Source organism: Peromyscus maniculatus, chromosome 16 (assembly GCF_049852395.1).
Source record: "Peromyscus maniculatus bairdii isolate BWxNUB_F1_BW_parent chromosome 16, HU_Pman_BW_mat_3.1, whole genome shotgun sequence".
NCBI lineage: Eukaryota > Metazoa > Chordata > Mammalia > Rodentia > Cricetidae > Peromyscus > Peromyscus maniculatus.
In genome coordinates, this window is record NC_134867.1 from 49,908,855 (window position 1) to 49,923,138 (window position 14,284).

Genomic DNA, 14,284 nt, shown 5'->3' on the forward strand with positions numbered 1-14,284 from the left:
AAAGACCAACCTACATTTTGTCATCTGCCCAGGATGCCTAGAGAGTGCCTTGATATCCAGAACACACTTCCCTGCCTTGAGTCACACACGAATGCTCACGTACACACTAGACAGGAGGCTACAGGCGTCAGCTCCTAACCAGTACTCATGCACCAGCCCTCACACTGCTTCTGTATGACCCACATCAGTTCAATGTCTCAAGATGTTGAAAACTTCAGAGTTGAACCGGAGAAATATCATTCAAAGGTTCTAATGAAATTCCGATGGCTCAAAGCCGAGGTGCCTCTATTGCGGTTTTTCCTTCTTTGAGGCTGAACCAGGGTTTCACTGAAGGAGGGGAGCACTCAGATGCACATAGGCTTGGGACTGGGTATGCTCCCCACAGGGTAGAGCATGCATTTGACAATTGGCCCGAGACTGCACTGCAGTTTTAGTTATGTAGGTTATGTGAAGGGTAAATTCAAGTCCTCCTTGTTTTCACAGAATAATTGCTAATGAATATAATCATGTTCCAATGTCATCTGTTTCATTTGCAAGTTGGCAGGGACAGAAAAAAAAAAGGCAGCTTTCTTTAGAAACGATTAGAACATGGTATTAGGATGAAGTCATTGGCTTACAATTAAGTCATTATTTTCCCCTTACATTAATAAATAACAGTGATGGAACCCAGGATCTTGTAGCTGGCTCTCCAGCCAAAGAAGATCAAGTGCTCAGCATCTGGGCTGCCTTCCCTGAGTTTTGGACATACTTTCCCACACCCGGGCTGCAGTGGCTAAGGGACTTCCTACACTACATGTACTGTGTGGGGCCTCTGGGGGCCAAGGCAGCTCACAGCATTGGCCAGCTCCGAGCCAGAGACTTCACAACCCAACAGAGGCAGGAAGAGATTTTTTTTTTATTTTAATCCCCAGTTGGCTTTATTGTCACCTGATCTGTGCTGATCTAATAAGTGGAAGAGATATTCTTCAAAGAAAAAGAAAAGGCACAGCTAATAATTTTGTGCCTGGGGTGGTATCCTCTACCTGGGGTCAGAAGAGGTTATCTGCTTCAAACTCCAAGGCGGATTTCTTTTCCCACGTGATTAGTATTGCCTTCCCAGCCACTGTCTCTTTAGTTATGTTTTTATCTCTTTCTCTCTCTTACAAATGAAACATTTCAAAGCATCCAGAGACCTATTTGGGGAAAGCTCTAAAAAAAAAAGTCTGTAAAATATTTAAAGCCCATCTCAGGGAGAGAAATATCCACTGGAATTAGAGCCGTCAGATTCTGGGTTCTTTGAAATTCCATCACTCTATTAAAGATTATTGCTATCTCCTCCTGGCCTTAAGATGGAAAAATAATCAGAAGAGCCCAGAAATGGGAACCAAGACCTGCCTGTCTTCCCCTCCATGCCTTTAACTACTTGTCAGACATTAACAAATCGCTTAACATAGATGAAGAGCTGACTGTGTCCCACAGGGAGACCTCTCACAATCCAAGCGCCTCTGAGCAAGCAGACACGGACAAATGCTGCTATCACAAATTTGAGCATGCACTTCTAGAACTTTCCTAAAATACATGCTTGGAGATGAAAACGACCAAGCAAATGGCATCTCCTCCTACTTCTAAGACTTGAAATTTATAGACCCTTTGAATTATGTCTAAGAAATATATAGGACTATGCCCATTGTAAAGTCTCAGGGTACATATTTATATTCTGCATAAATATTTAAACGGAGAGTTTAGAATGCCTCTCAGTCATCACAGAGGGAGTAAGCTACAGTATCACAAAGCTTCCTAAAGTGGACAAGCTTGGTTTAGAGGGCGGGGTTCTGGAGCCACACAGCTGGGGTTCAAACCTCTGGCCTGGAAAAAATGACTTGGCCTCCTCATACTTCAACCTTCTCATCTGTACATGGGCTAAGTCCAGTGTCAACCATGTATATCTGGTTGTAAGGATTTCACTAGATCAATGGTCTCAACCCCTTTGGCAAACCTCTATCACCAAAAATATGTTACAATTCATAACAGTAGCAAAATTAGTTATGACGTAGCAATGAAACTAATTGTATGACCACAATATGAAGAACTGTATTAAAGTATCACAGGATTAGGAATCCTGAGAACTACTGCATTAGATAATACATCGGTAACAATTCTCCCCATTACCAGCTCACAAGTGTTCAAATACATATTTAGGTATTACTATTATGAGCTGAGAATTTGGTTAAAGATGAAGAACAGGAAGGAGTTCCTTCGTGTGTGAACTGATTACTTCCGCAAAGCTTCTTATAATTTTCTTTCTTTTTCTTTTTCATGGATGGGGAAATATGTTATATTTATATAATTTATGTGCAGGGCTGTGTGTGTCTGTGTGTAGTCTAGAGGTCAATCCTAGGTGGTGTTCCTCATTATACTGTCCCCCTCATTTTTGGAGACAGGGTCTCCCACTCTTCCTGGAGCTTGCAGATTCTGCTGAGCTCATTGGCCGGTGGGCCTCAGGGACACCCTGTGCTCACCTGTCCAGTGCGGGGGATTACAAGTGCATACCACCACTCCCAACATTTTTTTATGCACGGATTCTGGGGATTCAGCTCCAGGCTTCATGTTTGAGAGGCAAGCACTTTATCAACTGAGATATCTCCTCAGCACCAAGTGTGTTTATGTTCCAAAGAAAGTGTCCTTGTTATAGAAAACATGCTCATTTTATTCTGCTAGACAACAAGTATATAATACACCACACACACACACACACACACACACACACACACACACACACACACATATATATATATAAACTGTCAGTCATCTTTCTATGCATAATTGTGTTTCATGTTTGCACTCATACAATTCTACATCCTGCTATTTTTATTAGGCTTCTTTTTTTTTTTTTTTTTTACCTAAAAACTAGTTTTGGGCCTGGTTTTAAGGGATCATTTTCCTTTTGCAAATAACTAACTAAAATAAGGTCCCTATGATTCAAAGGGACCAGAAAGGGTGGGAAAATATGTGAATGACTTCTTCACTGTGTGGGAACCTGGAAGGAAGCACTCTTTGGGGAAGCCAAAAAGGCAGAGTTCCCTTTTTTTTTTTTTTTTCTTGGCAGGATAGCCTCTGAGACTCTGATTGTCTTTGGATTCCCTGTTTTGGGAGCATGGAATTTGCCTGGGAACACTTTCATGCCCAAGCAATTTCAGAAGCTCTCTGCTCACAACAAAGACTCCAATTTCTTGTTCCCAGCCATTCTCAAGGTCAAATAAAATGTGAGGGTGTGTCCATCCCAAATCCCTTTCACTTGTCGCTCATGTCCCAGTGGGAGACTTTGTTTTGTTTTCATTTTTGTTTTTTATTTTCAGAGATGGGTCTTATCATTGGCAAAGGGATTTATTTATAGGTTCAAAGATGGCCTTGATATCTTATTAAAAAGGAGAGCTACCACTGAAAAGCATATACTGCATTCCATTATCTCTCTTTCTCTTTCCTTCTCTCTCTTCTCTTCTCTTCTCTTTTGCTAGAAATTTCTATGGATATTTTAAAGTCCCACATGCCATTGGTTCATCTAAAGTTTGACACAGTTTTTCATGGTGCTTTTTTCCCACTGACAAGCCCAAACCAAAAAAGGAAACTAGTTTCTTCCTTAAGGGCAATGGGCTGGGGCTATAAGCTGTGTAAATCTAAGTTCTCTGGCCTGTTGGCACTCAGTATGCAATGACGTGTGTTATTTTTAGCCCTGCTAATGGTATGACCCCCATAGGGTGGCCACCCTGTTCAAACAGGATGCTGCAGTTAGCAGATGGAATGGGAGAGTTGGAACTGGATGTGACCGGGACAGTTGGAATCCTGCTTGAGAGCTGGCTCCGAACTTCAGCTCTCCAATCATGGTAGCCATTGTTGAGCTTTGTCACCCACTAGTCCCTCCACAGCCTGTGGAGGTGAGTGACGAACAGTCATAATGTTTAGGGGGGAAAAATGAGAGAAGGAAGTCAGCTAGTTAGAGTTAGCTCAAATGCAGTTTTCCAAATTGCGCAGGTCAGGGAAACTAGTCAACACCAGTACATGGGAGACCTGTGGACTCACTTATCTAAGTGGAGCCTCTCCTGTGACAACCACTCCAGCCTCAGAGGAGCCTCCTCCCTCTAACCATCTTCTCATTTGCTAACCCGAGACCATTCCCAGAATTCTCGAAAGTTCTCTGAGACAAGGCAGGAACATTTCCAGACAGACCAAGCAAAGGAGAGAAGGTGGCATATCTCTGTGGACTTTGCCCTCAGAGCTCATCTCCTCCTCCCTTCCCAGCTCTGGTCCTGCACCCTCAACTAGGGGAAACCATTCTCCCCCTCCTCGGGAAAGAACAGAGTAGGAGAGCATGCTTAGTTAGACTCTTGAAAGCTTAGCTCTAACCACCCACTTCTTTCTGGTTCTTGTCCTCAAAAGCATGTTCTCCCTGCCTGTTTGACACTAGAGAATAATTTCCAAACCATGCAGGGAAGCTGTCTTGATTCACAGCGCATGGCCTTTCCCATGACCTCTCATGAAAACCCTATCAGAATGCTGTGTCTATGTCTGGATGGATGAACACAGTGGCGGCAAGTTATTTTACCAGTTATTACAATAATAATATTGAGTGGGCAAGTGTGTTTAGCTGTGAAGGGACTGCTTGCAGTCTTTGCTCCAGTGCAGAATGAATGAGACAATGTTGAAGGTCCACTGTCAGCCACGATGTAAGAGAGACTGTGGATTGCTCCAAGGGCACACTGCAGATGAAGCTGTGATTGCTGTGGGTGCGGATGTTCCTCCAGGAGTTCTGTGTCCGGTGGCTGCTGTCCCAAGGCAGCTGGATCACAGCTGCACTCCTGTCCACAAGGCTCCTCTAAGCATGTTTCCCTGGGGAGATGGAGGGGGGGGGGCAAAATAAGAGAAGGATCACGCCATGTGACAGAGTAGATTCTTGTTTTGCTTGACCAGAAGGCAAAAGACTGTCAGTTAGCTACTCACTGTCAGTTCTGGGTGTGTGTGTGTGTGTGTGTGTGTGTGTGTGTGTGTGTGTGTGTGTGTGTGTGTTGCAAGCGGTCTCTCAGCATTCCTCTTTCAAGCCCAGATTCCAGTGCCCCATGCTCAACTCAGTTGGTTGCCAGGAGCCCTCCCAAGAGAAACAGCTGCTTGTAAAAAGAAAATATGTGAGACTCTGGAGGGTTAGAATTTTAGAATCTGCCGGCCTGATAACTTCCTGTCCGCTTATGAAAGCAAACACCACTAAATCTTCTTTCCCGGCACTGTCCCGGGCTGTTTCTCTCCCAAACTTGGCTCTGTCCGAGTAGGTAAATATGATAACAACTAAACTACAAATGTCGCTAATAAAACCGGGTCTTGACATTAGAGTGCACACAGGCTGTTTATCACCAGGCTCCAGTTAAAACGTGGTCGGAGGAGGGGAGGGGTGGGCAGATAATCTCTCCTTCAGGCCCTCCCAAGCTCTCACCAACACACCTTGGCCCCAATGTCGTTCTGACAGAAGCCAGTGCTGATTTTGACATATTATTAATTGACAGCAGTTAATTATTCCATGGCTAATATCCCCGGTGCTCTCTGTTTTGGTTGGTTTGGCTTGGTTTGGTTTGGCTTGGTTCGGCTTGGTTTGTCCTTTTAGAATGACAAGGTACAGAACTGTCAGCATAACTTGTAGCTAGAGGTGTTTTTCTTTCAAAAATAATATTAAAGATAATGGGATGTAGTGTGTTTTGGTGTTGAGTTTGAAAAAAATAAGAATTAAGCTTTGAGGCATCTTCTTGTCCCTAATGTGTGTGTGTGTGTGTGTGTGTGTGTGTGTGTGTGTGTGTGTGTGTGTGTGTGTGTGTGTTATGTATAATTGTTCTCATTTCTCTATATCTCCCTATCTCTGTCGATCTGTCTCTCTATCTGTCTCTCTATCTATCTATCTATCTATCTCTCCCCCATATACCATGGGGGCAGTGAAGTTAAATCAAAATAAAACTAACAAAATATAGCTATATAGAGATTTACCCAAATAAAGATGTATGTAGGTTTTTGTTTGGTTGGTTTTGTTTTTGTTTTTGTTTTGTTTTGTTTTGTTTTGTTTTGTTTTGTTTTGTTTTGTTTTGTTTTGTTTTGTTTTGTTTTGAGACAGGATCTCATGCAGCCCAGACTGGCCTTGAACTCACTTTGTAGCCTAGGATAAGCTTAAACTTTAGACCCTCCTGCCTCCACATTACAGACATGCACCCCACCCCCAGTTTTGTGTGATGCCGGGGATGGAATCCCGGGTACCAATGCTCAGCGGACATTCTGCCAGCAGAGCCAGCTGCCCAGCTCCCCGAGGAGAAGTCTTTCATTGTGATTGCTGTCGCTGTCACTCAGCTCATGAATTCTCCTCTGGGTAGACTGCTCTAAGACACAAAGCAGACTTCTGTAGGTGCTGCAAGTGATCTTTGATGACATCCATTCCAGCCATTCCTCCTATTCCTTACGCCTCTCAATAAAGGTCTTCACCTAGGATTGGCTTTTTCTTGACTTGAAGTTTCTCATCACTCCTGGCAAATACAAAAGGATTTCCCATGTCCCCTAATTATCTAACTGACACAAAACAATACAATACCATAGTGAAGAGGGAAATGCTTTGCATCAACCACAGTCAGGTGTGAAATGTAATTGATGACCATGAATGGACGGACGAAGGATCTCCAGCCTCCAAATACTATACACACATCCATGATGAATAAATAAATGATTTGGGCTGGGGAGATGACTCAGTGATTAAGAGCTCTTGATGCTCTTGCAGAGGACTCAGGTATAGTTCCCAGCACCCATATGCAGACTTACAACTGCCCTTAATTCCAATTCCAAAGGCTCCTGCACCTCTTCTGGCCTCTGGGGCACCAGGCATGCACGCTATGCACATATGTACATGCAAGCACTAATACATACAAAAGAAATGGAAATCTTTTAAAAAAAATAATTTGTAAACTTAAGCAGAAGTTTGTCTTGCTACAAACTTGCTGATCCCCAAAGAAACCACATAGTTTTTATTATCCCATTTACACACTCAGTGAGCCCTTCCTGTGCAGGGTGCCTTTGTACTAAGTAGTGTGCACAATGCAAGTGACTTCTGCTATCAAGGAGCTTGTGATCTGGGGGAAAGGGGGGGCAGTTTCAATCAGCTGAGTGTGGTAAGGCAAGCCTGTAATCCTAGCACTAGGGAGGGTGAAAAAATAGGATTTTGAGTTCAAAGCCAGCATGAGCTACATAGTGAGACTCAATCAAAATAAATCAGCAAATAAAAATACTAGAGGGGCTGGAGAGATGGCTCAGAGGCTGTTCTTCCAGAGGTCCTGAGTTCAGTTCCCGGTAACCACATGGTGGCTCACCACCATCTATAATGAGATCTGGGTGCCCTCTTCTGGCATGCAAGTATACATGCAGGCAGAACACTGCACACATAATAAACAAATAAATCTTTAAAATAAATAAAAATAAAAAATACTAGAGTCAAGGAAAATTTAAAATGATAGAAATTAACCGTATTTAGGGTGAAAAGCCCCACTGAAAATGAGGAAGAGAGCCAAAGAGTATCTGTCTGGACATGAGGTTCACTTTACTCAATTTGCTGTGGACTTGAGTGTAGTCTCACAGAGTTGGGACCACGGCAGGAGTGGCCTCTACAAAGGATAGTCACACTGGCCAAGCAATCAGAATAACTCATACTAGGCTAAATTATCAATTCATCCCCAGAAGTAGAATCACCCAAAGATATGGCTTTGAAGTACCAAGCCCCAGCAGTAAGTGTGATCAACACCAGACTTCTTGATAAACACAAGATAGAAATAAATGATGTCTGAGGATCGAACTCAGGGCTCTAATTATATCAGGCTAAGGTAAACACATCTACCTCGTGCAGTGGGTAGACCTGAAACTATGATGGGGCAAGCCAAAGCTTTGTGTAAGGACATCTTCTTCAGTGGACACGGGCATGGCCAAGGTGGGTCTACCCCAAACACTCGATGCAGATACTTGACAACTGTCATCCAGCCATGTTGACTGCATGGATACCAGCTGCTATGTCCAGGGTTGGCCAGTTTGAGGGTGAAAATCTTGGTGATATTTGTGTTCCCCCAAATATTGTGCACCCTAATAAACTTATCTGGGGTCAGAGAACAGAACAGCCACTAGATACAGAGGCCAGAAAAATGGTAGCACACACACCTTTAATCCTAGCATTCTGAAGGCAGAGATCCATCCAGATCTCTGTGAGTTCAAAGCCACACTGGAAACAGCCTGGCATAGTGACTCACACCTTTAATCTCAGGAAGTGATGGCAGGAAGGCGTGAGGACCAGGAACTAGAGCCTGGTTAAGCTTTTAGGCTTTTAGCAGCACAGTTCAACTGAGATCCATTTGGATGAGAACTCAGAGGCTTCCAGTCTGACGAAACAGAGTCAGCTGAGAAATTGGCAAGGTGAGGTGGCTGTGACTTGTTCTGTTTCTCTGATCATTCAGTGTTCACCCCAATACCTGGCTCAGATTTGTTTTTATTAATAAAACCTGTTAAGATTTGTGCTACAGTTTTTGGGATGATAAAGCCAGCACAGGTTTGCGAGACCTCTGTAGTTCAGTTGGTAGAATGGTCACCTAGCACATCTTGAAATTCAGTCCACAGTAGCATGGAAAGCTAGGAGCTCATGACTATAATCCTAGCACTAGGGAGGCAGAGTCAGGAAGTTCGAAAAATCACAGTCACCCACAGCTACATAGCAAGTTCATGGCCAGCTTGGCATACATAAGACTCTTTCTCTAAATAAATAAATAAATAAAATAATAATTACAGCCCTTTGGAGGAATAAATGTATGGTTCATGTCACCAGGGTCCAAATTCTCAAACTCGACCTCCATATTTTTATGTACATACAGAGCAGAAAGCTATTCTTTTTGTCTGTTGTTTTTAAGAAAGAATCGCAGTATTTTTATAAAGATTTATTTTTTTTATTTTACGTGTATGAGTGTTTTGCCTGCATTCACATATGCTTGCTGCATGCATGAAGTACTCACAGAGGCCAGAAGAAGGAATCAGAACTCCTGGGAATGGAGTTAGGAATGGTAGTGAGCTACCGTATGAGTGCTGGGCACAGAATCTGGATCCACACAAAAGCTGCCAGTGCTCTTAATGGTCATGCCATCTCTCCAGCCCCAGCAATTATTATATTTGATGATGGACCACTGTTTCCCACAAAAATCTTCCTCATCAACACGTAGAAAAGTGTTGCTTTTCAAAGTACCTATGACCTTTTTCATTTTCAAATCAGAAAAGAATAATTCAGAAAAGCAGTTGCTGTCCCTGTGGGTTTCAGAAGAGATTCACTTGGCACTAAAGAACCCCATGTAGTGTATAGCAGAGTGTTCCCAACGGGGAAGATGCATAAAGGACGCTGGGAAAAAAATGTCCATCTTGTTGAAGCTGTGAGGTGTTGATAGAACTATCTTCTCCTGGTAGTCCATGGCAACCACAGGAGATATTCAAAGACGACAAGTGACAGTTTCTTCTGCTGCATTCTATCTTTTTAGACTAACGTGTATGAGCAGTGCTATTCAGATTCAATGCTTCACATGCTGATAAAGTATAGTGTTCAGTTCATTAAAAACTCAGCAACGTACCTAGTACAGTACTGCCTCTCAGTAAAGACTGGGTGAATGAGTAGAAAACAAAAGACTGAGTGAGCTAATGTATGAGTGATTAGATATTCAAGTCAGCAAAAGGCTTTCTTCCCATACAGAATCATATATGAAAGACACAAATTTATTTGATTGTCTACCAAAAAGTATAAAGGGTCTAGGGCAGTGGTCAGAGAGTTGGTTAAATACATGCCTAGTAGTATAGATTCAGTAAGTAAACAAACACCTTACTAGAATGAACAGCAAATGAAAAAAAATATAGACATGCATAAGAAAGAGAGAAAGCATGCCTGTGTGCCTGCGTGCCTGCATGCGTGGGTGTGGGTGTGCATGCGTGCGTGCGTGCGTGCATGCGTGCGTGTGTGTGTGTGTGTGTGTGTGTGTGTGTGTGTATGAGCATGTAACTTAATGGAGAGAGCTGGAGGGATTTGGAAGTCACATTCAAATGCCACAGATTGCTGATATGTAAACTGTCACCTCCTGCTGGTCACTGAATGCTTCTAGGCGGCACCAAGGTACCATGGGAAAGGCATAGGCTTTAGGGCTGTACAGATAGGTTGCTAATATGAAGCTTACCCTCCATGTGACCTTGACTGAGTTATCTTGCCTCCTTGAACCCTCAGTTAACTCATCCCCAAAACAGTGATAGTAGCCTTTATCTCCAGGCTGTCAGAGAGAAATCGGACATGAAAACTAACACTCATGTGTGTCAGGACTGCTCCGTGCATTACATCATGAAACCTCACAAGAGTCCATGTATGAGATAAAAAAAAACTCTTTGCAAATGAGTAAAACTAAGGCAAGGAGAGGTTCAGTAACTATCTAAGCATATAGGTTAATATCCGTACACATAAGGTACCCTGCCGAGAATACTAGCCCTTATTATTATTGCCGCAGACTAAATAAATGTCTTTGACCCTCAGAACATGGATATGAGGCTTCAGCGGTGCCTCATAGATGGCAGCATTTCTTGAACACATGCTAACTGAGTAAAGGCATCTTTACCATACAGAGAAATTAGGCACAATGTATATGAGTAACTTGCCCACTCACAGAGCCTCAAATGAACCCCAGGGACCATGCACTAAGCCATTCCTGTCGCTAACAGTCTCTGAATCCATCTCCTGGATCAGAGAGAACAGGGTGCTGTGGACGTGGGTCCCCAATATCTGGGCGTATACAAGTGTAAAGGTCATTCCCAGTAGCTAAAACAGAACACCATGAGGTTGCTCAAAAGCTAGGGTGTCACATATCCTCTGGCGTATTCCGTCTTTTTGTTCACTCTTGATATCTCTCTCCCTCAACCCCTAAAAACCTTTTCCCTGCCTCCTCTAATTTCTACTTTTGGCTAACAGAGAGAAAAAAATATTAGAAATTCTACTTGAGCTATCCATCATTTGACTGATAAATTCTTAAGGGTCCTTCAGTAATCAGTCACTTGCAAGTTGGGATTGCATTTGAGGGAAGAGGGCTGTAATGAGAAGGCTAAAGAATTAACTGTGTTATCGGTTTTAATGTAACCTTTCTCCTAGGCTACAAAAAAAGGGGTCCAAAATAATCTAAATCTCGAACTGTCATTTACAAACAGTGTAATAGGGCTGGAGAGACGAGACGGTTCAGCAGAGAAGGCACAGGCTGTGCAAGATGGAGGGCCAGTGTTTAGATCCTCAGAACCCACAATGTCAGCTGGGCATGGCAGCCTGCCTGTAATTCTGGCCTTTGGAAGGTGGAGACATGGCACGCACCCTCAGAGCAACCTGGCTAGCCAGACTATCCACATCCATGAGCTCTGAGTTCAAGCAATAGACCCTACTTCAGTAAACAAGGTGATTGCGGAGACACCTGACATCAACCTCAGGCTTCTGTACATGCATGCACACAGACCTCTAAAAACATGTGCATCCTCACACATGCAAACAGGCATATGCACATGCCTGTTTGACACACACATTTTTTTAAAAGCAATGTAATGGGTCTTAAGTATTGCACATTGGCCTGTAATTGAACATGAATGTGGATTAATTAGCTTTATATGCATTTTTCTGTAGTACTATGTGGACAATGCTTCCAAAAGCTATTTCTTTGCTTTAGAATTAAGAGACATGGGCTGAGCATGATGGTGCATGCCTTTAATCCCTGCATGTGGGAGGCAGAAGAAGGCAGATCTCTGAGCTTGAGGCTAGCCTGGTGTACAGTTCCAGGACAGCCAGGGCTATACAAAGAACCCCTGTCTGAACAAACCAAATAAAATAAAATAAAATGATAAATAAATAAAATAAAATAAATCAAAAAAAAAAAAAACAAGGGGCTGGAGAGATGGCTCAAAGGTTAAGAGTACTGGCTGCTCTTCCAGAGGTCCTGAGTTCAATTCCCAGCACCCACATTGTGGTTCACAACCATCATCTGTAATGAGATCTGACATGCTCTCCTATATACATAATAAATAAATAAATCTTTAAAAAAACAAATATAATGGATCTTGTATCTAGCTTGATGAACTACTAAATATTCTCTCTCTCTCTCCTTCTCTCCCTCCCTTACTCTCTCTGTCTCTCTCCTCCTGTTTTTTTTTTTTTTCTTTCTTGATTGGCTTTTTTCAGACAGTGTCTATGAATGTAGCCCAGGCTGGCCTTGAACTTGGAGCTCTCCTGTCTTCTGAGACTACAACAGACCTGCATCAGCCATGTTGGGTAGATTCTATCACCTTGAATGTTTCAGTGCTTTGATGTGATTAATCACAGATAAAAAACTAAAATTAAAAGGAGGGAGAAAGAAAAGCCCTTTACCCAATACTGCACAGCATCAGTAACTTCATGCCAATCTCTGAAGGACATCGGGTCTCGTTATGACAAGGAATTATTCATAAGGAGTGCCTAGCATATAGATCACATCTTTTATTTGAAACAAATAAAAGAGTCATCTTTAGTGGCTGGTGGAAATAAATAGGCAGGCAAAATTTAAAGGAAAGAAGAAGAAAAAAAATAAAGAGACCAACCAGTAGGGCTCTGTAATAATTGTGTGTCGCCATAACATCAAGTAGTTCATCCTTTTAAGGACTCGTTATGTGGCTTGCCCATTATGTTTCAGGGATGGAAAGAAAATGTAGTCATTCACAGAAAAGTAATGACAGGATCCTGCAGGGTTTCCTAATAGTATTGACTAGACAGGAGAATTATGGCTTGCAAGCAAAGAGTGGTTCTGTATTTGGAATTGTTTTGCTGCCAATCAGAATTTTTTTCTCCTCTTAAAAATATCAATACCCTTGAAAAATATCAGAGAAACTACAGCCAGGTCTTTTGATCTGACGGGGGGAGTGCACTGTTTCCAGGTTCTAGCCCAATTACTCGCCTGCAGAAACCTGGTCTGCGATTGCCTAGAGGGCTGGTGGAGAGACGCTGTTTTAGTGCCCCTTGCTGGTCAACCTGAAGAAAATCTGGGCGGATGATTACCAGAACCCAGGTTTCCATAGATGAAGTGGCACGTTCCATTAGGGTGGGAAGGAAGCCAAGCTGATTAAAACTCAAACATCTGCAGCAAGTCTTAAGCACCCTTAGAATGATGAGAAAGGGCGTCTGGAAACCCACAGAGAAAAGCTGCCTGTTACATCTGAGCTGGTTTCAAAATACACCCAGGTAAATACATTGTTCTTTCTGGGCACAGATAAATTTGCTTAATTGTGACCCTCACAAATATTTCTGGCCTCTCTAGTCATAAGGGAACTAGACACCCCCCAAAAAAAATACTAATGGAATTCTCAAAGCCCCAAAAATAATCCAAAAATGTCTTTCTACAGAGAAAAAAAAGTGTCTCGCTGAGTGATGTACTAAATGATTGATAATTATTTTATGAGTTATGACAAATGAATTCTGAGTATAGTGTTGTTTTTCTGTTTGTCATTTTATTTTAGACTATGATTAATTTAAAACGGTAACTGCAACAGGGTTTGGTGGTAAGCTGTCCATCAAAGCTGATTAGGTTTTGGGAATCAAAGAGAATTATCAGATTTAATGTGCCAATCCTATTTGGAATACCGGCTCAGCAGGCTTTGGGCTTGGAATTCTATCTCTTCCTCCACAAGGAAGTCATTAGGAACTTGAGCTCATGAGACCCAGCTCTAGGGACTAGAAATGGGTGCTCAGGACTACTAATAGTGACGTAGGGAGCAGCTAATGTGGGTGTACTGGATCATATGCATCCAACCTGATGCTCCAGGCTGCAGACAGAATCCTGGTGGCAGGCAACAGAGAAAGTCTAGAGAGCATCAAGAACCCAGAATAGCCAAGACTATCCATAAAGAAGAACCAAGCTGGGGCAGGGGAGATGCCTCAGTGGCTGAAGGACTTGCCTTGCAAGGCTGAGAACCAGAGTTGAGATCTCAGAAGCCACATAAGTCCAGACCTAGTAGCGCGTGTGTGTCATCCTGGCTCTCCAACCGCTGGATGAGAGGCAGAGAGAGAAAAATCCCTAGATGTTCTGGAGCCAGTGCCCCAGTATACACAGTGGGAAGCCGTAAGAGACCTCCGTGAACAAGGCAGAAACCAAGCAGTAACAGGAAGTTACTCTTTGTCCTCCATACATGGGCAGTGCCTGTTCCCCATATATAGACACATGCGTACTACACACAC

At 42.8% G+C, this 14,284-nt stretch overlaps 1 protein-coding gene across 9 annotated transcripts in view; it reads right to left on the bottom strand.

Annotated features, from left to right (window-relative positions):
* LOC143268901 (uncharacterized) overlaps positions 1-14,284 on the bottom strand; it is a 62,331-nt gene that overhangs the window by 5,900 nt on the left and 42,147 nt on the right. For 3 of the 9 annotated variants that reach the window (XR_013045098.1, XR_013045103.1, XM_076552788.1), the window contains one exon: positions 3,317-4,863. The exons of 4 other annotated variants lie outside the window; for them this stretch is intronic. Coding sequence is in view for 1 of the 5 variants with exons in the window: in XM_076552788.1 (XP_076408903.1) it covers positions 4,509-4,863 (355 nt within the window). In the remaining 4 variants the exon portion in view is untranslated. Of the gene's footprint in view, positions 1-3,316; positions 4,864-6,020; positions 6,528-14,284 lie in introns of those variants that run through there. 2 more of the 9 variants (XR_013045108.1, XR_013045102.1) reach the window with 1 other exon arrangement.